The 23,520-nt window shown below is 39.6% G+C and overlaps 3 protein-coding genes across 5 annotated transcripts; 2 read left to right on the top strand and 1 right to left on the bottom strand.

Moving 5' to 3' along the window:
* Window positions 1-870: 870 nt before the first annotated feature.
* faah2b (fatty acid amide hydrolase 2b) lies at window positions 871-9,678 on the top strand. The gene is made up of 11 exons (XM_041986611.1): window positions 871-1,156; window positions 1,935-2,017; window positions 2,484-2,620; window positions 2,817-3,026; window positions 3,176-3,295; window positions 3,934-4,069; window positions 4,728-4,845; window positions 4,951-5,070; window positions 7,533-7,644; window positions 8,080-8,268; window positions 8,795-9,678. The coding sequence occupies exons 1-11, from the start codon at window positions 971-973 to the stop codon at window positions 8,968-8,970; spliced, it is 1,587 nt and encodes a 528-aa protein (XP_041842545.1). The 5' UTR covers window positions 871-970; the 3' UTR covers window positions 8,971-9,678.
* Window positions 9,679-10,684: 1,006 nt separating this feature from the next.
* On the bottom strand, window positions 10,685-16,282 carry nelfa (negative elongation factor complex member A). The gene is made up of 11 exons (XM_041986610.1): window positions 16,028-16,282; window positions 14,435-14,606; window positions 13,934-14,095; window positions 13,715-13,804; window positions 13,482-13,609; window positions 13,273-13,342; window positions 13,072-13,160; window positions 12,893-13,001; window positions 12,489-12,817; window positions 12,269-12,368; window positions 10,685-11,376 (listed from the first exon to the last, which is right to left on the bottom strand). The coding sequence occupies exons 1-11, from the start codon at window positions 16,235-16,237 to the stop codon at window positions 11,192-11,194; spliced, it is 1,644 nt and encodes a 547-aa protein (XP_041842544.1). The 5' UTR covers window positions 16,238-16,282; the 3' UTR covers window positions 10,685-11,191.
* c5h4orf48 (chromosome 5 C4orf48 homolog) lies at window positions 15,449-19,219 on the top strand. Of its 3 annotated transcripts, none has more exons than XM_041986614.1 (4): window positions 15,449-15,720; window positions 17,070-17,201; window positions 17,751-17,839; window positions 18,164-19,219. In XM_041986614.1, exons 2-4 carry the CDS (start codon window positions 17,090-17,092, stop codon window positions 18,233-18,235), a joined length of 273 nt encoding a protein of 90 aa, XP_041842548.1. In that variant the 5' UTR covers window positions 15,449-15,720; window positions 17,070-17,089; the 3' UTR covers window positions 18,236-19,219. The 3 variants fall into 3 exon arrangements, with proteins under 3 accessions (XP_041842548.1, XP_041842547.1, XP_041842546.1); XM_041986613.1 differs by having other exon boundaries at window positions 15,449-15,789; XM_041986612.1 differs by lacking the exon at window positions 15,449-15,720 and adding an exon at window positions 16,296-16,861.
* The last annotated feature ends 4,301 nt before the right edge of the window (window positions 19,220-23,520 follow it).

The raw sequence follows: 23,520 nt of genomic DNA, 5'->3' as shown, positions 1-23,520 counted from the left end.
AGGTTTGAAAGTATAGTATATAAACTGTTTCGCTGGACAATAATTACCAATAAAATAAGGGTTAACACATAGTATGTGAAGATTGTGTTGATATTTAGTTACTTATGTTGCTAAATTATTGGAAATTCCTCTTTGTAGACCAATAACCCATTGGAGGAGCTGCATATTGCATACTGAAAATAAGAGACACCCAAACAATTAAAAATGTCTGAGCCTTTAAAGGAATTTATTTGAGCTGACGTGACATTTTTTTCCTTGTCAATAGATCGGAATCCATAAAACCACGTTTTGTCCAGTGGTTTTTATGTAAATTTCATATGTATGTTTTTTTTAATCACATTAACTAATAATCAGCAAACCCAAGGTAACACAGACTCATAAAACTGTAGTGTGCCTTCATCTAAGAAGCCAAAAGTTCTTAACTCACAATGAATATCTTGTTAATTTGTTAATAATTAGAATATTAACTTAATCACTTAGTATCAACAATAACTCAACTCGCACAACAGAGGCATTTTGATGGTTTTGTCACCATGCTGTGTTTCTTCGGGGTTAAACTTTACCTTTGGTCAACTTTGACACAGTCCGGAACAGGTTGACAAGTTAGACATAATACTTACAAATATTCTGCTAGTTGTTTTCGAAATAAACAAATACTTGCTATCTTGTTTTGTTTTTTATTTTTCTTTTATTAATTTATTTTTTTAGCTGGTTAAAACAGCTGGTTACGATTAAATCAATTTATTTAATGGAGTAATGCAGCCAGGTGGAGTGTTAATTTTTTTAGCTCGATAAATCAATGGTTTTATTTTGAAAGTAAAAAAAAAACATATCCGGTTTACGTTCTAGCTTGCGCCGCCTTGACTAGCAGGAACAGGTTCCAACAGTCGCTACGTCAAGAGCTGTACGCCGAGGTGCTGACAGCCGTCGAGCTGCCGTTTACCTTCCGTCCTCTTTCCGCGGTGGAAACATGGCCCTGAGCCGCCTGGAGAAGGCTCAGGTATGGCTTTTCAAAGCTGTCACTGGGCTCTTCGTGATGATTGTTCAGTTCCTCCTTCGGAGTCCCGCAGCCTCCAGGAAGAAGCTGCCACCCGTCACCAACCCGCTTCTGCTCGTGCCAGCGACGCAGCTCGCTAAAAAGATCCGGCGAAAAGAGGTGTGTGCATCCAACGGACACATTTTAGCTTGTTGGGTTGTATTTTCATGGTGTCGTTAATTTAGACTTACATACTAAATGCTGTCTTTATTTGAGTTAGCTTGTAGGTATTGTTAGTTTCTCACCTGCTATATTGGTTTATCTGTAATAACTTATTACACTAAGCTGGACTCATGCCCCGGTCTATAGGATACATCATCTTCCTACAGTTTTATCCTGCTTCCATAAACCCTTAAGAGAAGCCTTTAACATGTGTGGAATAATAACACACACGTACTCCCGTGTATATAATATTACGTTGTTTTTGTTGAGACAGTTTCAGACAGATGTGAAGGTCTGTATGACTGCATCATACTGATGTTTCAACAGTTTATTGGGAGGAAGATGCTCTGAACTCTGTGGTGCACACACTGGGAAGTTGTTTCCTGGGTTAAGAGATTACTTTATGTACTATGTGTTCTCTTCTAAAGTGAATGGATTAATCATGAATGTCAATCAGACACAGAAATGCAAGAAAAATGAGAACTTGAGTTTGGGAAATGTGCAGCTAAAACCCTCAAAGGGTTTAAACAGTGTTAAATGCATCAATGCACAAAGTAAACTTCCTTCCTTGACTCATCATTTTGGTTATACTCACTTTAACCTGAGCAGGGAAATTGCTCAATCCCTGTTTAGGTCACATTTAAAGGTTGTTTCAGTTTGGCTTGTTTTTCTGTTTCATGTGTTCGTAGCTAATCCTAACGTGCTCTTACAGCGTCTAAATTTTGTATATCTGCAGGTGTCGAGTGTTGAGGTGGTGCAGTCTTACATCGACAGGATCCAGGAAGTTAACCCCTTTCTGAATGCTGTTGTCAAAGACAGGCAAGAAAGAAATGTCTCACCTGATACTTTTACTGTTATCTTTTCTCTTTATGTGCATCAGAGCTGCAGAGCCTGGTTGGGTTATTTACAGGAGAACAATTACAACAGCTTTATAACATCTAGCTTCCCATATTTAAGCATTTGATGCAGTTGTTTGTTGCATGTGAAATTTAGGTGTGTTGTTGCACCTCTGTGTTCTCCTATATAAATTTCTGTTTTTATAAGAATAATGCTTATTATGGATGTTTGGAATGAAGTTATTATTTAGTTTAACCTTTAAAATGTTTCTGAAAACGCATTTAGCCATCATTTGTCATACAGATTGTAGCTTTATTTAACATGCACTCTCCGTTCACATATACACTCTGAATTCTGTTTAGTTATTATTTCCATGCTGAAAACTTAGCCTCTTTAACCAGGAACTGAGCTGACTTGAATACTTAACTGTAATTTTTCCTTTGCCCAGGTTTTCTGCTGCACTCCAGGAGGCAGCTCAGGTTGATAAGCTGATTGAAGAGGAGACTGGAGGAGAGGAGGTGCTGGAGGACCGGCTGCCTTTACTGGGAGTCCCGTTGTCGGTCAAAGAGTCCTTTGCTCTCCAGGGTAACTTCTAGAAATTTAATCTCCTACCAGCCACTTTTGTTACCTACATGTGACGTGTATGTGTGTCAACATTTGATACACACATCCACCAACATGCTTAAACCATACAGCTGCTCTGACTGATCAGAGATGTGGTATCTATTGTAAAATTTTATGATGAGTAAGTTATAGTTGAGCATTTTTTTTCTCTTTGCAGGCATGCCCTTCACTACAGGTGTGATGTCCAGGCGTGGAGTCGTGGCCTCTGTTGATGCTCCACTGGTGGCCCTGCTGAAGAGAGCAGGAGCTATACCACTGGGCGTCACCAACACAAGCGAGTTGTGCATGTGGCTTGAGTCTCACAACCACCTCTACGGCATCACCAAAAACTCGTATGACCTGGAGAGAATACCAGGAGGGAGCTCAGGTTGGGAGCTTTGGGTGAAAATATATGTAATAAGCTTTAAAAGGCATAAGAAGCAGAGAAATGTGTCTTAGGCAACAAACTAGAATGCCAGGCTCCATAGCTTATCTGTCCTCTTCCTTTGTTTATCTCCTGTGATCATGTGGGATCAGGGGGAGAAGGCAGTATAATAGGAGGAGCAGGAGCGGTCATCGGAGTGGGCTCAGACATTGGTGGCAGCATCCGTTTGCCCTGCTTTTTCAATGGAATATTTGGCCATAAAACCACTCCAGGTAAGAGGCTGCATGTTAGATTTGTTCTAAAGCAACTTATCATGCAACATGCTGAAATATATTGCACCCTTCACCTGCTGTGTATTATTTCTCTTATAGTTTGGAGAATAACTGGGTCAAACTGTTTGATAGAGGTTTTAGAGGGAGTTGTTATTTTGGAGGTACATGGTTTGTACTTTAGTGTCAGTGTGGTGGTTATCTTGACATAATACGCATTATTCAGAAGAAAGAGGGAACATTCTTATCAGTATCTATGACCCTGAACACAGTAAACCTGCATGGGTGTTACAGGTCATCTAAGAACATAGCAAAATATTTAGCATCTAAGGAGTCAGATATTTTAATTTATGCATAGTTATTGCTTTCAGTGTAAACAGTACAGACATAAAGCTGATATATCAAGAACATAAAATGCTGTATGATGATAACTCAGGCTAAACACAAGCTGAATCTAAGTGACTTTACTGTCATCTAGTTAAGCATTGCCTCATGCTCAGTTGTTTTGAGCATGACCATTTCTGCTAAGTAACTTGTTCTGATATGTATAATTACTAGTTAATTTGAGTTTTGGCTGGAAGCGCCACTTTGAAGAACTTTTTCATATGTCTAACAGCCTTGTAACTGGTGCCGTCTTGCAGGTGTGGTGTCCTGCGAGAACCAGTACCCTCCTACCTCTGGCAGACAGGAGGAGTACCTCAGCTCTGGTCCCATGTGCCGCTACGCTGAAGACCTGCTGCCTATGCTCAAGATCATGGCTGGACCCAATGCTGACAAGTAAGATCTGTGCTCATGTTTGCTGCATTTGACTGTATTTACATCTTCAAATACCACTTTTTTAATGATTCTATTTACATACATTACAACAAGTCTCTCTTTGCCTGTGTAAATTAATTTAAACAGTTTGTTTTAAGGTGATAGTGTGTATAATCAAATATTTGTCATGCAAACATGATGGTCATTTAGAGGAACACTCATCCAGAAACATGTTGCAGATGTTTAGTATTTATATCCAAAATAAAATACCCACACAGCTGTCTCTGTGTAGAGAGCGATATCTCTATTGCTGCTTTGTAAAATATTTTGTTAAGACAAATACATGCAATGCTTAACACGTTTTCTTTTAGGGCCACAAACATACTGGTCAGGTGGCAACTGCAATATACTTGCAGGTCAGAGAAGAAGAAAGATTTATGCTCAGTCATACATGTGATTTTCTTTGGAGATGACTCAAATAAAAGGTCTGGATGCCTGTGTCTCGCAGGGCCTAGGGTCAGGTCTGGTTTGTTTTGCTGTGACTGTGATCGTGTTTGACTTAACAAGTGCAGGGAATGGCACCCAAACCTTGAAAGTGTTTGCTATGCTCTGATCTTTGATTGTAAAGTGGTTCACCTGTGGTGTAATTAGCAGTATTTGCTTTCACATGTGCACACAGGTTGTCTTTAAACACAAAGGTTGACCTGAAGAAGCTGCGGTTCTTCACCATCCCACATGATGGCGGCTCTGTTTACACATATCCCGTCAGTAAAGAGCTTGTGGACATTCAGAAGAAGGTATGCTGAAAACATCTGTCAAATAACTAATACAGTATGTAGACGTCCAATCACAAGTTTAGATTTTGAAGGGGTTTTTCTCAGATTTCAAATCTTGTTCTGCAGGTAGTGGAGCGTCTGGAGATTGACTTTGGAGTGAAGGTCCAGCAAGTGTCCTTACCTGGGCTCCGCTATGGCTTCCAGATCTGGGACAAGTATATGGTTCTCCCTGACGAGCAGGGCAAAGTAGGTCCACCTGACAGCCTGATCCAGAGTAGATCATGCATACATGTCTACCCAAAACAGTTCTCTTGACACAGTGAGCCTATCAATCTTCCTGATGGATGACTGGTGGGAAACAGCAAACACAGCAAGATCATTCAATCCACCTACTTCTCCCAGTTATGCATTATTATAGATCTAATGAAGCGAGACAAGTGTTTTATCCTATGTTTAGCAAGATATTTTGGAGTCTGTGTTCATTAAAAAAAAGAAATACCAACAAATTTGGTTGCACCACAGTAATAGTGTAATGAAGAACATGGTGCTGCTTAATAATCAGGTCAAAGGGCCCAACTTTAAATATATGTAAAGCTTATTTACGCATTCTTTTCTTTTTTCCTCCAAAGAAGAAAGAATATTCCCACCATGATCTTGGAGGGTTGGGTGAGTGTATACCCAGCAGGGACACGTGTATGTGTTGCTGTTACTACAATCCTTTAGTTGATAAGAGGTGTTACACTGTGGAAGAAAGCAGATTGAGTCTTAGTCACTGAACCTATTGTAGTCTGCTGCTCAGAAATGATTTACTAATCTGTTTAGCTGCACCTTGCATACCACACACACACACACACACACACACAATTATGTTTTTACCATCTCAGAGGATATTGCACTGATTATCTGGCCAGGTTCACCTCACAACCTCCACTTATCTGATCCGAAACTTGTCTTTTGTACCCAACATACATCAAGTCAGCACTGTGTGAATGTATAAACAGATTGATATCAGAACATACAAACACACATGCATTTTTTTGTGGCTTGCTCTGTACTTTGGTTGATCTGATGTTGTTACAGCCATGCTGTGACACATTTACAGCTTCTTGTATAAAATATTTCTCAGCTTATATTTACAAACCACATTTCCAAAGTTGGGAAATTTGGCAATAAAAATAATAAAAGGCGCAGTAAAAAAATTAAATTTGTAACATTCATTTATGGTAAAAAAAAAAAAAAAAAAAAAAGACAGCTTCATTGTATTTAGATTAAAATATGAATACATTTTAAATTGATAAAAGTAGCACCATTCCCAATGGAGTGTGTATACCACTTTCCTTTTTTATTAAATGTTTTTTTTATTATTATTATTATTATTATTTGGAGACTTGGGATACGAACTGCTGCAGTTTTGCAAAGAAATCTGTGTCCAATCCAGCTGAGTACAAGATAACAGTCTGCTTAACATGTTGTCATCTGATTCTTCTCCACAAAGCGCTCCATTTATTTCCAGAGGGAGTCAGATCTGGACTGCTGGCAGGCTAGTAAAGCGTCTATGAAACCACTCTGTTGTTATGCAGAATGGGGTCTGAAATGGTCTTGCTGAACTCACCAGGAAAAGATGGTTTGATGGTAGCATATCTTCACATTTGTTTCTCCTCCAAAATGATCAGTGAAAAAGCAAAAACATGAACTCATTTGATCCCAGAACACGTTTCTGTTTGTCTGGGATAAACGTGTCTTCAGGTAGCTCAGCTTCTTCCGTCTGTAATACAGTTCCAGGTTACACTTCTGGATGTAGCAGCTGTGTAGAATGAAAAAGGGTTTTCCAAGTTGTTCCTGAAAGAATGTGGCTATATTGATCATGGAAGCATGATGGTTTCTAACTCAGTGCCGTCTGAGGTCAACCATCCAGCGGTTTTCAACCTGGGCCTTTATGATTTCCCCAGATTCCTTGCATCATTTCTCATTATTTTGTCTTAAAGATATCGAAAGATTAAAATTCTTTATAATCTTGCATTGAAAAATGTCTTTTTTGGAACTTAATGATGATTTCAGACAGACTTCGCACTGAGTGGTGAACTATGAGCCTTCCTTGTTTGGAAGCAGTAAGCCTGCAGTTGATGCTCCTTTTATATCTAATCCTGACACCCTCACAGATCACCAACTAATCTGCTGATAGAATCGTCAAAAAAGACAGTTTTGCTGGCATCAAATGTACATTTTTAAAATACAATTTAGTTGGTTAGTAAAGAGGTTGAAAAATGTCTTTGGACTTGTGTCTGGTGAAGGAATAGATTTGAGAGATTTAAGACTTTTGTTGCATCGTTGATTTTCAGGCTTTACTGGAAATTACATTTGTAATGTTTGCAGTACAAAGTACTTAGGCATATTTAAGTAGTCATTAATACCTACAGACATGTCCATAGAGAGAGCATTTCTTTTCCATGTTGGGTGTCCTCTACAAGCCTTTTTTTGTCAGAGTTTTCAGACTCTTGTTTTAAGTGAAAGCCTGATGTTGCGATAACACAGAGGCAGATTTTTTTTGGTTTTATATGGAGCCTGTGGCAACAAGTATTAACAAGCACATGACTGTTTTTGTGTTTGAATGTAGTTGTTGAAGGCTTCCTCCCAGTAACAGAAAACATGCACAAACTTCATGTAACTCTAGAAAATATATATATGTTTTTTTATATTTCATCCCTCAGCCCCCTCTGCCATTCGCTGAGCTGATGGGGGAACCTGGCCGACCAGCATGGCCTCTGTGGGAGCTGCTGAAGCGGATGGTGGGAAAATCAGACCATACAATGGCTGCTATCAGTAAGAGCAGAAATCATATATGGCTATTACTCATTAATCTGCTATTTGATTTTTATTTTTGTATTTAAGGCTTTTAACTGTTATTGTCATGTTTTTATGCGTTTTTTTGTTCAGTATGGAGAAAAAATTTGACTCAATATTGTTACAAATGCACAAATTTAACAAAGAGCCCATTTAAATACAACAAATGTGAGGTGAAGGGAAAAAATCTGTATGTAAAATGTTTGTGCACTTTGTCATTTTTGTTTACATATTTATTGTGCGTTCAAATAGTTACAAAACATTTACTACTACCCAAAGTTATGTTAACACAGTTTACAAATCATGTATTACACATTTGTAAAAATACTGAGTCTATTTTCTCTCGCGACTCTTAAAGGTGGAGCTGTACAAGTTTCCATGATCTTAACTGTGTGTATTGTGTGGTGTCGTCAGTGTTGGGTCTGCTGGAGGGGAGCTCGTGGTCCAAAACGTCATCCTTCATCATCCAGCAGAAGGAGAAGCTGCAGAAGGAGGTGGAGGAGTTGCTGGGCACTGATGGTGTTTTTCTGTACCCCACACACCCCAGAGTGGCACCCAAACACCACCACCCACTCTTAAGACCTTTCGACTTTGCCTACACTGGTAAGTGATTCTGCTCATATATTAATAGTCAAATAAGTTTGACTTATAAGACTTTTAAGAAATGCCATATTACTGCAATATTATAAAAGGCATTCGAGATCTGTGTAGACGCGTTATTTTTTCTCTTTGACATCCTACATCAACTTTATCGCAGAAGAAAAAACTATACTGTCTAAACTTTCCTTTTCAGCTGCATAGCTCCTCACCTTTATTGTCAAATTTGGCATGAATGACGGTAGACTGTAGCCTGCACTCCGTGGCTTTGTCCATCACTGTCATGGGTGCATCCAGCTGAATTCATGTTGTCACTTTAATATATTGATAAAGCCATTTAGGTTAAATATCTCATAAGTGAAGAGCTTTCATTGTTTTCACCTTTTACTGTCACATCCTGACAAATCAGTTGGCAATAAAATGTCAGAATGAAAAATCACATTTTATTGCCTGTGGGGCTGATAAATTAGAAAAATATTTTTTTCTGCTTACAGGTTGTACATTATATATTAATATTCTTTTTCATCCTCAGGTGTATTGAACATCCTTGGGCTGCCAGTTACCCAGTGTCCTCTGGGCTTGGGTAAGGAGGGTCTGCCCCTGGGCGTGCAGGTGGTTGGTGGGAAGCTGCAGGATCATCTGACCCTGGCTGTGGCTGTATACCTGGAGAAAGCCTTTGGAGGCTGGAGGGATCCTGGAGCAAACTAAAACCACATCTTCATATGCTAACAGCCCTTACCAAAACTCCAGACTGGAGATGTTGTAATTAAAAACTGTCATAGTCTCTGTCTGCCTTGTAGCCCCCTGTAGCACAAACACAGAGGTAATGTCAGTGAGGCGAATGTTAAAGCGTGAGCTTGTGTTTTGCACTAATGACGAAGCACTTATTCCTTTAAGCGTGATTATTTCATTAAATACGGGTCAGAGACGGTTATGAGCACAAGCTTTAAAAGAAGCTGAAAACAGAAGTGGGAACGTGACTGCATTCACATTATCCAAGACAAGGTTTTATACTGGTCGCCTAATAATTTGGTTTCCTGTTTTTGGGCTGCAGATAATCTCATTCAGGATCATTTGCACCTGCATACATTTAAGAGTCATAAAGGTGTAGTACGTCTTCAGCTTCATTAATCCCACATCACAGAATACATTTAAAAACTAATACTGATAGAAATATTTGACAGAACTGATCCAGTGAGCCAGAACTGGAACACTGAGTGAGGGATGTGCCAGCAGTGGAGCTAGTTGTTGAGCTAAAATGAGTAAGAAAACTTCTCTGACATCAGTAGTGGAAGAGGAGAAAATGTACTAAAACCTAAATGCTTGATAATATGAATGCTATCCAACAATAGATCAACAAATATGGTGCCTGTTTTATGTTGCAACTCATTTTAGTTAATAAAAAGAGGTTCCTGATTTTTCCTTTCATTCATTGCTTCTTCAGTTTTAGAAGCATGTGTTTATATTTTTTCTAATATGCCAGTTTTATTCCATCCTTGGGTATAGTGACCATTCAACCTCCGACTTACATCATGGAAACTCATTTTCTTCATAGCCACAATCTTTACTACTGGATTAAATTACAATAATAAAAAAATGCACTTGACACCAGATTGTAGATGGATGTAAATAAATTTAAATCTAATGTTGATGTAGTCGACACGAAGTGTTTAAATACTCACTTGCACTCGTAACTGCCCTGTTAAATGCAGAATTGACCTGAAGTAAGGATTTTTTTCTTTTATCAAAAATCTTTACAACCACATCTAAAGCATTCTGATGGGAAACAGATGTGGAAATGTAAACTCCAGGTGAGCTTTTGCAGCAAGACAACCATTTACAAGTTAGTGACGGCTGAAAATTGACCTGAGACCATTAACATTTACTCTAAAAACCATATTTTGGTTGCAGTTTTTAAAACTGACTAAATGTTAAGCAACACTCACTTTCCCAAAGTAGCTTTTCAAGCTTGAACACGTTTGCATTTTCCAGACCATCAGGTTTCCAAATTAATTTTAACCCAGCAGACTTCCAGTCACGTAGAATAAGTCTCACACTAACAAATCTTAGTTAATATAAACAGTAGTTGCTTTACTTTGGGTCATGTGCAGACTTTTCCTTTAAATTTTAACACATGATAAGTATCAGTTTTGTACTGCAGGGGTTAAAATTCTGCTTTTCAGCTAGAAAGAAGCATTTATGCTTAACGCTGAAATCCTGTGCCGTTTAAAATCTGAGGAAGCTGTGAGCAGCATGTGACCAGTCAGGAGATTCAGATCAGAAGCAAGTGCACAATCAACTCCTGATGAGTATGTCAGACAACTGAAGTAATGAAAGATGAGAACGACCCGTGTGTCTTTTACTTTATTTTCTTCCCTTCTTATGAAAAAGGATGTAAAATAATAAACATCTACCAGAAGGCTTCAAACAGAACAGCATTAAGAACTATTTACTGCCCATGTTTTTTTTTTTTTTTTCTTTTTGGTCACCTTTAATGATGACAAACATATTTGGGCTCTCCTTTTGTCAAAAAAACATTTCTGTTCTGAAGGGTGGAAGAGTAAGCTGCAAATGTCATGTTTGTACAGAAAAATACAGAACTTTTTCTCTCTCTGGTTACATGACATGACTGAAAGATGCCTGTTTAAGAGTATCGCCTCGGCTCCCTCCTGAGCACAGCACCGTTCAGGAAGGCGACTTAAAAACAGAAAAGAGTAAAGGAAACAAACAAAACAAAAACAACCCTTCAGCGTTCTGGATTTTTGCTGTGCAGTAAAAGGGAGGATCTTTCTCTCCTTGTCAATAGCTCACCCTCCCAGCGCTCGATTTGGCCTAAATCTGTGTGTGAATTCACGTCTGCTTGTGTAAACTTGTTTTTCTGAAGTGTACTTGAAATTTTGGGTGTGTGATTTTGAGTAAGCACAGTGCCTCAGGAGGTATTGGTGATGGGTTTGTATTTCTTGAGGCGGGTCCACTGTCCTGTGGAATAGTTCATTTCGAAGACCGTGTCCACCAGCATGGTGGTGCTGCCGGTCCCGTCGGCTTTGGGCAGAATCTCCGTGTGTTCGCTCAGCTTGATCTGGATGATGTCCCCCTGCTCCGGACATGGGTTCTCTGCAAGAAGGACGGGAGAGTTTTGGTTGTACGAGGTTTGTGTAAATGCTTAAAAACTGTCACACATTTATCATAATTAGATGACAGTGTACTGTGGTTATTCCACAATGTTTTTTGTTTTTTATGCCATAGCACAAAAAACAAAAAAAAAAATAAAATAAAAAATTTGCCCAATCATTTAAACCAGGGGTGGCAAACGTCTGTTGTCGAGAGCCACAATCCTGCAGGTTTTCCATGCATCCCTACACCAACACACCTGACTTAAAACTAATGAGTCATTGTGCAGATCCTTATAGGCTGTTGGATCCATTTAATTTTGAGTCAGGTGTGCTGGTGTAGGGATGCATGGAAAACCTGCAGGATTGTGGCTCTCGACAACAGACGTTTGCCACCCCTGATTTAAACAAACTGATTTGCACATGAACAAAACAGTTCAACAAACTACTTAGAAGAAGGTTAAACACATTAATGACCCAGTTACTGGGATCAGCTGCCATCCAGCTGCATAGCTGAACCAGCACACACAACAACAATGTACCACTAACCTCTACTATAAGGATCATTACTGAGTGAGCTCTACTGAAACCCACGTGTATATTTGTTTGGGAAATCTGTTCATGGCACCAAAAATATTCCAAAGTAAGATAAAAATATTTAAAAGAACTGTATTGTCCATCTTCATAATGTAAATTTTCAGTTAAAATAATTGTTATATGAAGCTTTATTACTGAAGTATTGGTAGGGCCATCATTTTCACTGCATTTAGTGGAGTAAAAAGCTCATTTAGAAAAGACTGAGTGAAAACGTGTCTGTGGAGACATGCATATGTGTTCATGTGTTACTGTGTGTGTTTTCCATTCTGATCATGTAGCTTACACAACAACCTGCCTACCTCTGGATCCAGCCATGAAACCCAAGATGAGAGCCTTCTCTGGCCTGGTGACCTTGTTGGCTGTCTTGAACATCTCCTGGGCAGCGTACATCTGGTCTCGCTGAACACCAACAGCATGTGGCAGAGACAGTGCTTTAATACACACAGCTCAACAATACACCAATTCTTGAAGGGAGTGTGTGTCATAGAAAATTAAACTTTTTTTTTTTTTTTGCCTTACCGTGAGTGAGAGGTTCTTTTTGGGCTGGGGCTGTGATGGCGTAGGGGCTGGTATTGGTGTGGGGGTCTGAGGTGTGCCAGGAGGCTGTGTGGGGGTCTCTGGCTGGCTGGCCGTAGCAGCAGCTGGGGGGCCGTTGCTGGCCGGGGTGGAGGCTGGTGTGCTGGGGGACGTAGGTGTTGTGGGGTTTCCTGTGGTGCTTGCGTTATACATGGGTGTCCTCTGCTTGTACTGGTTTGGTAAGGTGGAGTTGGCACCAGTGCCTGCGGTTGCCGACTCCTCTGGCTGGCGAGCTGCCTGAATCGTGTCCCGACTCGAACCACCAGCATTTGCTTTAAAAGGAGATTGTTGACAACATAAGCAGAGAATTATTCAGCTCCTCACAGATGAACAGCTGCCTTACTTACCTGGCTGTGCCTCGGAGCTGGGAATGTAAGATGAGGAGGGAACCATACTGGGTGTGGCTGGTAGGTAACTGGTTGATGGCAGAGGATTCTCGTTCAGCGCCCCCAGTTTCTAAGACAAAAATTACGTATGTCATAGAGAAGAACTAACAGAGAAAAGGGAGGATGCACGTATGCAGTACCTGTGCAGAAACAAGGCCGGCAGCGTAATCTGGCGTGGTGTTCTCCACCACAGACTCCTCTTTGGCTGGTTTCTCTCCTGTTTCTGTTTCTACATCCAAAAACAAACATGTATAAATCAACATAATCACACATTTCACATTTTGTTTGTTTAATGGCAAAGCTTGAAGCTTGAGAACATAGATAGCTGTAAACATAATTACCCAAAGTCTTCCTTCTCCTCTTAGCCTCCCTTCCAGCTCCCACCATGTCCAGCTCTGAAATATCTAAAAGCTAAAAAAAGAAGAAACAAGTTTCTAACTTCTGTGGGAAATTAAAAAGTAAAATCACAACTGTGGGACAAATGTGTTAAAGTGAAAAGAAAAAAGGAGGAAAGGAATACTTATGATGCATAACATCACACAAAACAAACCTTGACCCCTCTCTCCTTCCGCAGGGGCGTCCGAGCAGGAGCGATGGGTGTACGGTTGCTGGGAGGGCTGAATATACTGGGAGCGGTGGGGCTGCGGAACGGAGCCTTGGGAATTCCTTTGAGAGGAGCTGTGATGCAGGGATTGTTTCAGCAACAGTAAGAATCTCCTGATGGTTGTTTTTCCATATCATTAAACAGCTGCACAAAGGAGCAGATGTGTGGATGCAACTTACTTGTAGTGTCAATTTTTTTGACCAGTCCTCTCCCTTTGGCATGAAAAGGCACTCCGGCTGTCTTTTTCAGCTGCTGGGCCGTCTCTGTAGCTGGAAGAGAAGTAAAAAGAAGCTTTTTCATCTACAGTTACAACAGATCGTGTCCAGCATATAACATTTTTTTCCCCCTCAAGCTATAATGTAAAAAGCAGATTTTTCCAAGTAATTTTTTTAACTTACATTTCTGTAGCAGCTCTGCTCTGAGCGTTGCACTCTTGGGCTTCCTCTTGAGCTGGAAATGTTTGACAGGGGGTGTAAGGGGTCCCACTAAGGTGGTCAACGCACTCTTGTTCAGGTACTGGCATTCCAGCGGAAGCATGGCAGATGCCTCACACTCGCTCACTAATGAGGAGAGGATGGATTAACCACAGAGCAGGTTCTGATAAAACTTGCTGATGATTTCAGCAGAATAAAACCAGTTTCAGTAGTAACTCTTTACAACAGCAGCTTCATTAAACTACACAGCAAGCTAGCATGAACATTCGGTATTTAATCTCCTTTTCTAAACAATAGTGTAAATTAATCTTTCAACTTAATGATGTTATGATACAGTATTTAAGTAACTGAGGCCACATCTGCTGCCATATTTAATTTTTTTTATTATTATTCAAGAGACAAGTTGCATCCAGGAAGAGTCAACACTACTTAAATGAATATATAAGATGCAAACTAATTCCTAACCTTTATCTCTGAGCTCGCCAAGAATGTCCTGCACATTTGGGTTCTGCTCCTCCAAATCCAGATTGAGAGAGCCGGTTTCTGGGAAGGACTTAAGGATGTCTGCAACCATCAGCACCCAAGGCTCTGAATCCACCGTAGCTAGCTGGATTATCTCAGACAAGGCCTCTTTCATCTGGCAGAAATAAAGGCGACAAGGATGTTAGTGGAAATCAAACCAACAAGAATAAGCAAAGTTTAACCTTTCTTTTTTTCCCCTTCTTTAAACATGGAAAATGTTCATTGCTACCGGTGACAGACTGAATGCATCCAATCCGAGTAGAAATGGTACAAAAGAAAAAATTTATATTTACAATTTATGGCAACTAGTTTTACTAACTTCTGTACAGCTTTACATTGCTGTAATCTGATAATGAACATGTAATTAAATTATAATAATTTATGATTATTAAGCAATTAATTTCACTTCATAAACAGGAAAAGGCACACTTGCAGAAAATCTTAACAATTCAAGACATTCCTGTTTTAGATAACCAGAAAACACTGACTTTGAGGTCTGATGACTTTATTTAGATGAGACAAGAAACCAAAATACATCAAAATTTTGGATTCAAATTACAAACAATCTCATGACTTCACAGATGTATCTGGTATATCTGTGTAGAGTAGCTCCATCTCCTACCATGATGTTTATACTCAGATTTTTTCAATATTAATCATCTACTGATGTCTCACTTAATAATACACCAACCAACTTCAGCAAGGCTGCATGTTTAATGTTTAACACTTCACTTACATCCTGTTGCTAGTTTATCCATATAAAACTTTTTATGGTCTTACTAACGGAATATTTCTACTTTTCCACATTGGTTCTTGTAAATATAACATAAAACACCATAATGAGAATTTAAGGAGTTAAGTCACACTAGTTTAAAAGGAAACATCTCACACCTGAACAGTCCTTGAAAGATTAAAAATGTAAAGTCTCGCGATAAGGACAGTGAAAACAGCCTGCATGAAAAGTTTTTCATTTGGAGGACTTCAGGCGTAACAACTATCAGTTCAGATACCTCAGCGCTGGCGTTTAACACCATGAGTGAATACTGATGACGGGTTTTTGGCAGCTGCGAGGTGATATGTCGGACTGGGAGTTGGTACCGCCCTCCTTTTGCTCAGCTAACGCTCCAGCATCCGTCCCACCACAATGTCTGTACGAAAGCCACCAGGCTAATGTTAACCCCTGTAGCTGGTGAAGCATGGCTGAGAAAAAGCACCTACGTGCTCAACAAGTTAGTCTTGGATCAGTTTATTGCTCGTTTTAATTCGTTAACACGTTGTTGACTCGAAACGAAGATGAGGTAAATAGTGCGTTGCAGAAATAATCAGTTTTCTGCCTCTTACATTAGCTAACACCATTAGCCATCACCAATAACTAATTTTAATATAGGACATGCTTTTCATAAGCATTCTGAACAATCGTTGTGTTTTTTGCTTTGGTGTAGCTAATTATGTAGTAAACTCCTCTTCTGGCTCTGAATACAAGTTAAAAGCCTCTTACCTGTCAGGCTAACAGCTAGCTAACGTAGAGCAACCCACCTCGTCAACAGTCCGCCTGGGAAGATGCAGCATCCCGAGCAGCAGTTTCAGCTTCACCGGCGGCGATAAGCTCGAAAAGCACAACCGTATGTTGTCGATTACTGACACTGTAAGCAGAGAGGCAATGCTCGGAGGCGTCCACAGCTCGTCTGTGGATCCTAGTTTGTTGTGCAGCCACAGGCCGGTGTCGCTGTCCTTCATCGACGCCATCTTGGAAAAAGAAGTGTTTTGAGTTCGGGCATTTTAACAGGCTACCTAAGAAAATAGCACGCAGGACCCCGCCCACACCGGAGTAGGGAGTCATTTATCAACAGTGAATTGTGAGACTTTATGGGGAAAAGTACGAGTTCAATCACTGCTGTGACAAGTTTGGTTTATCTGTGTAATTAATACCTATTTTCTGCTATTAAAGTTTTAAAAGGACTTTCTCTTACCTGACCATTTTAAAACTATATTGCTAACAGAAATGTACATAGTTTAAAATGAGGTTTGCTCATGAGCTATTTATAGATGTGAATTTATCTATCCCAAAGCTATGAATTACAGAATATGTTAGAGGAGAACATTGAGTAGGGATATTAAAGATCCAGTTATTTAAACAAACATTTTTTTTTATTCTTTAATAATTCAATTTATATGCAAATCAGTGAAATGCTTGGTTTGTTTGCAATACGAGGCTTTATTTTGAATTTTGTTAGCGGAAGACTTAGTTGTGGTAATCAAATAGAGTTTTAGGTGACCCACACGCATGCGCACTTCTTTGATCCACATAAAACATTGCTCTCTGAGCATCTCGAGTTAAGCTGTTCCACCTATATCATCTGCTAATTGACGGTAGGTTTATTTAGAATATGTTAAATACATTGTACGTTTTCTTTGTAGAATCCATTTATAAACATGAGTATTTACCGAGAAACATTTACTGATGAACAATGACTAACAAAGGCCATTATATGTAATTTCGTTTCCTTACGATTATGCGACTATACTCAGCCGATTTATTATTTATTCATTATTATTTTTCCTTATTTCAAATGAAAAGAACCAGGGAACATTATCGCTATGGCATGCAGTGGATATGTACAGGCAGCGGTGGTCTTTCTGGCGGTCCAGCTCGTCTGTCTCGGTGCAGCTGATGCGGATCAGGAGACAGGGACCGTCATCCCAGCCGAAAGTAGGTGGATGCAAATATATGTTTTCCACCAGCTAATGATTTCACGTTCCACGGGGATCACATAGTGGGAATTGTAGGTCATCCTTATTAGTGCAGCTACCATCATGAATCTGGGCCTGTCCTGTATTTTCCTACACAGGTCCTATAATGAATTTAGAAAAGAAAAATTAAAGAAAAAATGCATTGGACTTTGTAATATGATTAATGATTGATTCAGCTGACCTGATTCACGTTCATTAGACTTGATGCTCTTACCCCCCATGCAGGTTAGGAATAATATACCTTACCAATGGATATTGATTTAACTTGACATCTTACAGCTTAGATCTAATTTCTAATAGAGTTATAAATATTTCCCACTCTCCTGTGACTGACCCTTGAGACAGCAGTGGGCACTGTCAGGTGATCCACACAGGCTTGCTCACGTACTGTAGGTGTAGTTTACCTACAACACCCACAGAAAGACAAGACAGTCTGCTGTGATGTGAAAACAAAGTTGGAAAACATCCTCACCAAACCTGTGTGTTACCTGTTTCTTTCTGTTTCCAGGCCGCCCTTGTGTGGACTGTCATGCCTTTGAGTTCATGCAGAGAGCACTGCAAGATCTAAAGAAAACAGCTTTCAACCTTGATGCCAGGGTCAGTGAAGCTGCAAATTACTGGATCATGCCATTTTTATTTGCATGTCATTATTGTTCTGCAGTATTTTTAACCTTTAAATGTCCATAAAACACAATTTGCAGATGATTTTTTTTTCACACAATTGATATTAATGAAAGTTGTGATTCTGCCTTTAAAGGAAGATAGACTGTAGACTTTATTTTATATAATTGTATGTGGTACAGCGGTAGATTACTGCTGTGTAAACACAAACTTCAATATTTGTATGTAGACCTTGGATGACACCCACTGATTTCACTGGTTGTTTAAGGCATTGAATGCTTTTTTTTTTATTTGTTTCAGACAGAGACGCTGGTGCTGAGGGCGGAGAGGAGGGCTCTGTGTGACTGTATGCCCATCAACTCACTGCGCTGAGCTCCGAGTGATCTGAGGACGCCTCCACCTGCCCTGACACTCTGAAAACAACCCCACTCCAAACCTCTACCGATGTACAGCAATTCCCATCTGAACATATCTACATAATAGGCACTTTATTTTATTTTCCCTCATATCACATCACAGTTGAGTGAAGCCATCATTTGGACGATGTGTTGAGCTAGAACTTGCCTTCATGAGGCAAGTTGTAGCTCAGCCTTATTGAGGACATCTTTTATACCACCCATGTTTGTGAAACACATGCCTTTGCTCTCATCCATCTCCCATGAGGCATAATCTGATTTTTGTACTTTCTAGTATTTAACTGTATAATGTAGATATGGTAGAAGGCACCTGTAAATGATTGTGTTGTATAAGATTATTGTTTACACACACATTGAACTGTAGCATCACAGGAAGTTGAACTACTCAGATTAAAAGCAGTTTGAAATAGTTGTTTAAGCTATACATAGGAATCTGACTGTAATTTCACTGTTTCAGATGAGCTAATTAACAGCCTGCAGGAGCAGTTGAATAACTTAGAAATTAAAGTTATTTTTTCTGTAGTTACCATGGAGATTTTCTCTTTTTTTGTAAAGAAATTTTTAGCAGAGTGAAGTGTATTGTAGGTCTCAATTTAGCACAGCACTGTAGCATGAATTTACAGCACTTTCTGTTCAATTGTTAATATAGATTGTATGTATAGATTATATAAATGTACTCAGTACATGTCATGGAAGTGTCTACAGACTGTCTTTTTTGCCTTACAAAGGCTTATGCAGGAAAAGGGATGAACTGGACAGTATCGGATGTACTGCAGCACAGGAGGGGAGGGATGGAGAGCAGAGAAGCAGGGAACAAGGAGGTAGAAATAATAGTTGTCTTATTGTTGCTTGTTCACATTTAGCATTTATTAATATGTTACAAAAAAAAACCCATTTACCGTCTTAATGTTGTGCTAATGAATAAAAAACGGTGATATTCTCTGCCTTTAACTTATTTCTTTGACTGGGATTTTTCTTGTATATATAAAGAACAAATTGTGAATCTGTGACACAATCTCATGCATTTCTCATGTTCCATTTTTCCAGACGTCTTCAAGGCCCCCAAAACCCTGATATAAGTCAAAGTTTTAACTTTGTTAAATAGTCCATATTTTTGGTCCATGTAATATTTTATGTGACTAATTTAGCTACTAAAGCTATGGCTAACAGATTTTTGCTTTGAGTCTGCAGAGCATCACTTAGTCTTTTTCACAGAAAACATTGGATGAACCCATTCTGACAACTTGCTGGGTTGGACTTTACAGTTTATTTGCTTTCACTGCAAGGAACTCATAAAATGAGAAGCTAGCATGCTGTGAGGAGACGTGAACATCAGCTTGATGAAGGAGCTTGATGTCCTGTTGTTAGGTTTAGGAGGTGGCAGATCTGACATTTTGTTTATGGATGTGTTAGAATATTATTCCAACCATGTGTGTTATGTGGTAAATAATTTTTTTTTCTAATTCGACTTCTACTCAAGCTGCTTTAGTGTAGGATTTCTGCAGTCATGTGGTGAGTCTCCTGTCTAAACCATGGCAGTAAGTGCACTTCTAATATTGTAAAAAGTGAATGTATTACTGTTCTGATACTTCTACTTATCTAATCTATTTATCTTTTTCTGAGAAGTTAAATCATTCCAATATTCCAGCTTAGCACAGCCTGAAGAAGACAGAGCAGTCACCTACTGGAGGGCAGAGATATGGATGGGGTCAGATTAATACATTCATAGATACCTATTCAATAATAATATATATAAATGAAAGTGTTCAGCCATACCTTAATGATGCTAATCTTTAGTTTATATGGTGATTATTCTATAAAACATAACCAAATCTTAATATTTTCACTTCTCTTGTTTTCTCTTAAACATCATAATACTTTATTTTCATGAAAAACAGGACATGTTCGACATATTTGCATTACTTAAGCAGTATTTAAATATAAATGATATCTATTTCAGTTTCACTAATTAACCAAGTTCTAATTGGTAACCTCAGATCTATTTTTTTACTGACAGCAATGAATCTTGTTTTGTCAGCAGTGGACAAAAGTCATAAAACGTAAACAAACATAGAACTTTCCAGCCACTTTAATTGGTGCACACACAAACAGCTGATCAGCCAATCACATGACAGCAACTCAATGCATTCGGACACGTAGACACGATCAATATAACTTGCTGAAATTCAAACTGAGCATCAGAATGAGGAAGAAAGTGGCTTTGAACATGGCATCGTTGTTGGTGCCTGACACACTGGTTTATTTCAGAAACTGCTGATCTACTGGGATTTTAACACACAACCATCTCTAGGGTTTACAGAGAACGGTCGGAAAAAGAGACAATATCCAGTGAGCAGCAGTTGTCTGGACCAAAATGTCTTGTTGATGTCAGAGGAGACTGGGCAGACTGGTTGGAGATGATGGAAACGCCACGGTGACTAATAATTACTCATTATAACCAAGGTATGCAGAATACCGTCTCTGAATACACACATCAAACACTGAAGCAGATGGGCTACAGCAGCAGAAGACCACACCAGATGCCGCTCCTGTCAGTTAAGAACAGGAAACTGAGGCTGCAGCCAGATATTTCCTTGACACACTTTGAGTCTCTAGTCCCAGCTGAGCATCATTTAAACACCACAGCCTGCCTGACTATTGTTGCTGACTGTGTCCATTCCTTTATGACCACAGTGTAGCATCCTCTGATGACTTCTTTCAAAATCAAATCATTTTCCCTAACTTTAACATGACAATGAGTTCACTGTACTCCAATGGCCTCCACAGTCACCAGATCTCAATCCAATGAAGCACCTTTGGGATGTGGTGGAACGAGAAATTCCCATGATGGACGTGCAGCCGACAAACCTGCAGCAAATGTGTGATGCTGTCATGTCAATATGGAGCAAAATCTCTCAAGAATGTTTCACAGAACTATTAAAACTGTTTTTGTGTGCAGATGAAAATACATGAGAGCAGTTTTCAGGCTGGTTTGCTACTGAAATGATTTGTGGACTGTAGAAAACGCTGGTGACGACCACTAAATCATTTCAGGTGCATTTTATTTCTTTTGTTACCACAATCTGGCTTTTATAGGATTTGCTGCCTTTCTCAGCTTTATCTCACAACACATGGAAAGATTCTGACATCTCAGCCATTATGTTTAATATACTACATTTATTTTTTTAGTAAAGCATTTTTGCATTACCAGCTACACTCGTTGCTAGTTCACTAGTTTGCAGGTTTGCATGCCTCAGGCTGAACAGGAAAACTGTTCATCAAGTATAACGGATGACTCCATACTGACAAAAAAACTGACAACTGCAGCTTTTCCCACCTCAGTGAACAGACAAAATAGAATACATTTTTGCAAGTCTACACACTATTTAAAGATCTTGTAACTAAAAAAGAGAAAAGTCTCTGTAAACGTTTCTTACAAATATGGTTTATATTTCCTTTTTCCAGTGGATATCAACAACAAGTGCACTAAATCCTAGCAACACTTTTATCCAATCAGCCTGTGCTTGTTGTGTTTGTGTGTGCTGACTTTCTCAAGTAAAGTTATGGTCCTGCTGTTTTAGCTGATCTCATCGTCATCCACTTACACACACACGCCTTGTTATTTATTTACATCAGGGAATTCTGCAATGAGGAAAAAATCCTGTAGGACCCTCGTCTACACCAGCAGGAGGAGCCCTAAGTAAAGCCAGGCTGGCAGCTGTGTCGCAGCGATGCAGCACTCTCCACTTCCCTCATGGCTGGAAATGCAGATGGGGTGAAACACTGTAAATAGATACAAAAAGAGAAAACCGAGGCTTACAAAGTGCCTGCAGTGACCTGGCAGGGTTCTCAGCCCCAAGGCAACAACATGCACTGCCAGCACTATGAAGGCAAATCCCTTCATTCTGCACCGCAGTGCACACGCAGCTCAGCTGTCCTGCTGAGGCAGCTTCAAGCTGCTGGACTCTGTAAGGAGTGATGGCGGTTTAAACATGGGGGGGGGGGGGACAAAGAATTCAAGCTGAATCACGCTCAGTTCTTGTTGGAAAGCAACCTCTACTTTTTTTCTTTCTCTCGCTCTCTCTCCCATTCCTCTTCTGTTTTCTCTACAGGAACCTTCCAACTTTTCTTTCATCTATGTCTGGAGAAGCTTACTTCATCGATGAATTCTCCACCAGTGGGAGTCTCGTTAATCACTCCATCTTACTTCAGCATTGCTTTGATGCTTCCACATAGATTTTTTTTTTCACTTTGCCCAACTGTAGGGCGTCTTGAAGCACATTAGAGGGCAAACAAAGTCGTTGTGAAGCTTAAACATAAAGCACAAAATGTAAGTTGATAGCTCATCCAAGTGTGCTGTAATATGTGCAAATATGCACATAATGTATTTTGAGAGGTACTTATAAAGTCAGAAGCAACTTGTGACTCCTCTTTTAGCAAAAGAACCAAAGAGCCGTGAGAGGATAAAAAAAGAAGAAGAAAGAAGCAAAGACTGAGAAGAAGTCTGAGGTCCAGATGTTGAAGCTGTTACATCCAAACCACTTAAACACTGTGATGTCTGAAGCAAGAGATTTGTAAATGGGATTGTGAAATATTCTGATATAGTATTGTAGAGCTAGATGGTAACTGGAAAAAGCCGAGTTCAAGCCTGAATGACTGTATTCCAAACTTTATTGCTAGGCCTCAAGGATGTTTGGCAAACTGTTCAGTATGGTGGGCAACACTGGTAGTGCTTCCTGGATGGTTTCCAGGTTCAGTAAAGAGGAGGATGAAGACACCAACACCGATCACAGCATCAGGACCAGCTCCTACACGCTGGTAGAAATAAGCATGACGAAGATGCTAATTGTAAATCAGTATTTCTCTAACACAGTCTATAACATAAACACATGTGGTGAGTACAGCCTCTACAGCAGTTAATCCACAAGTATATTTGATGAGTCATGCTGGGACCACTGTCCATCTCGAATCCCATAAAATGTCTGCAAGTCAGGAAACAAGCAGAAACCTTGCAATATGAATGTGTCTAAGTATCAGACTGAACTTCTGTACCGTTAAACTACGACTGCAGATTTTAGTCTGAACAGGAAGAAATATTAACAGATCAGCAACTGAAGTGAGAGCAAAGTGTTTTGTGCACACAAAGCACAGATCTAATGACAACCTGGTCCAGCAATCCTGACACTATGAAACACCAATACATCTGTTAACACTCTCATCAATGTGTTAACTCAACCAGGA

The sequence above is a fragment of the Melanotaenia boesemani genome, chromosome 5 (assembly GCF_017639745.1).
Source record: "Melanotaenia boesemani isolate fMelBoe1 chromosome 5, fMelBoe1.pri, whole genome shotgun sequence".
Taxonomy (NCBI): Eukaryota; Metazoa; Chordata; class Actinopteri; order Atheriniformes; family Melanotaeniidae; genus Melanotaenia; species Melanotaenia boesemani.
The sequence above is the reverse complement of the archived record's forward strand: the minus strand, read 5'-3'. Positions and strand labels throughout refer to the sequence as shown.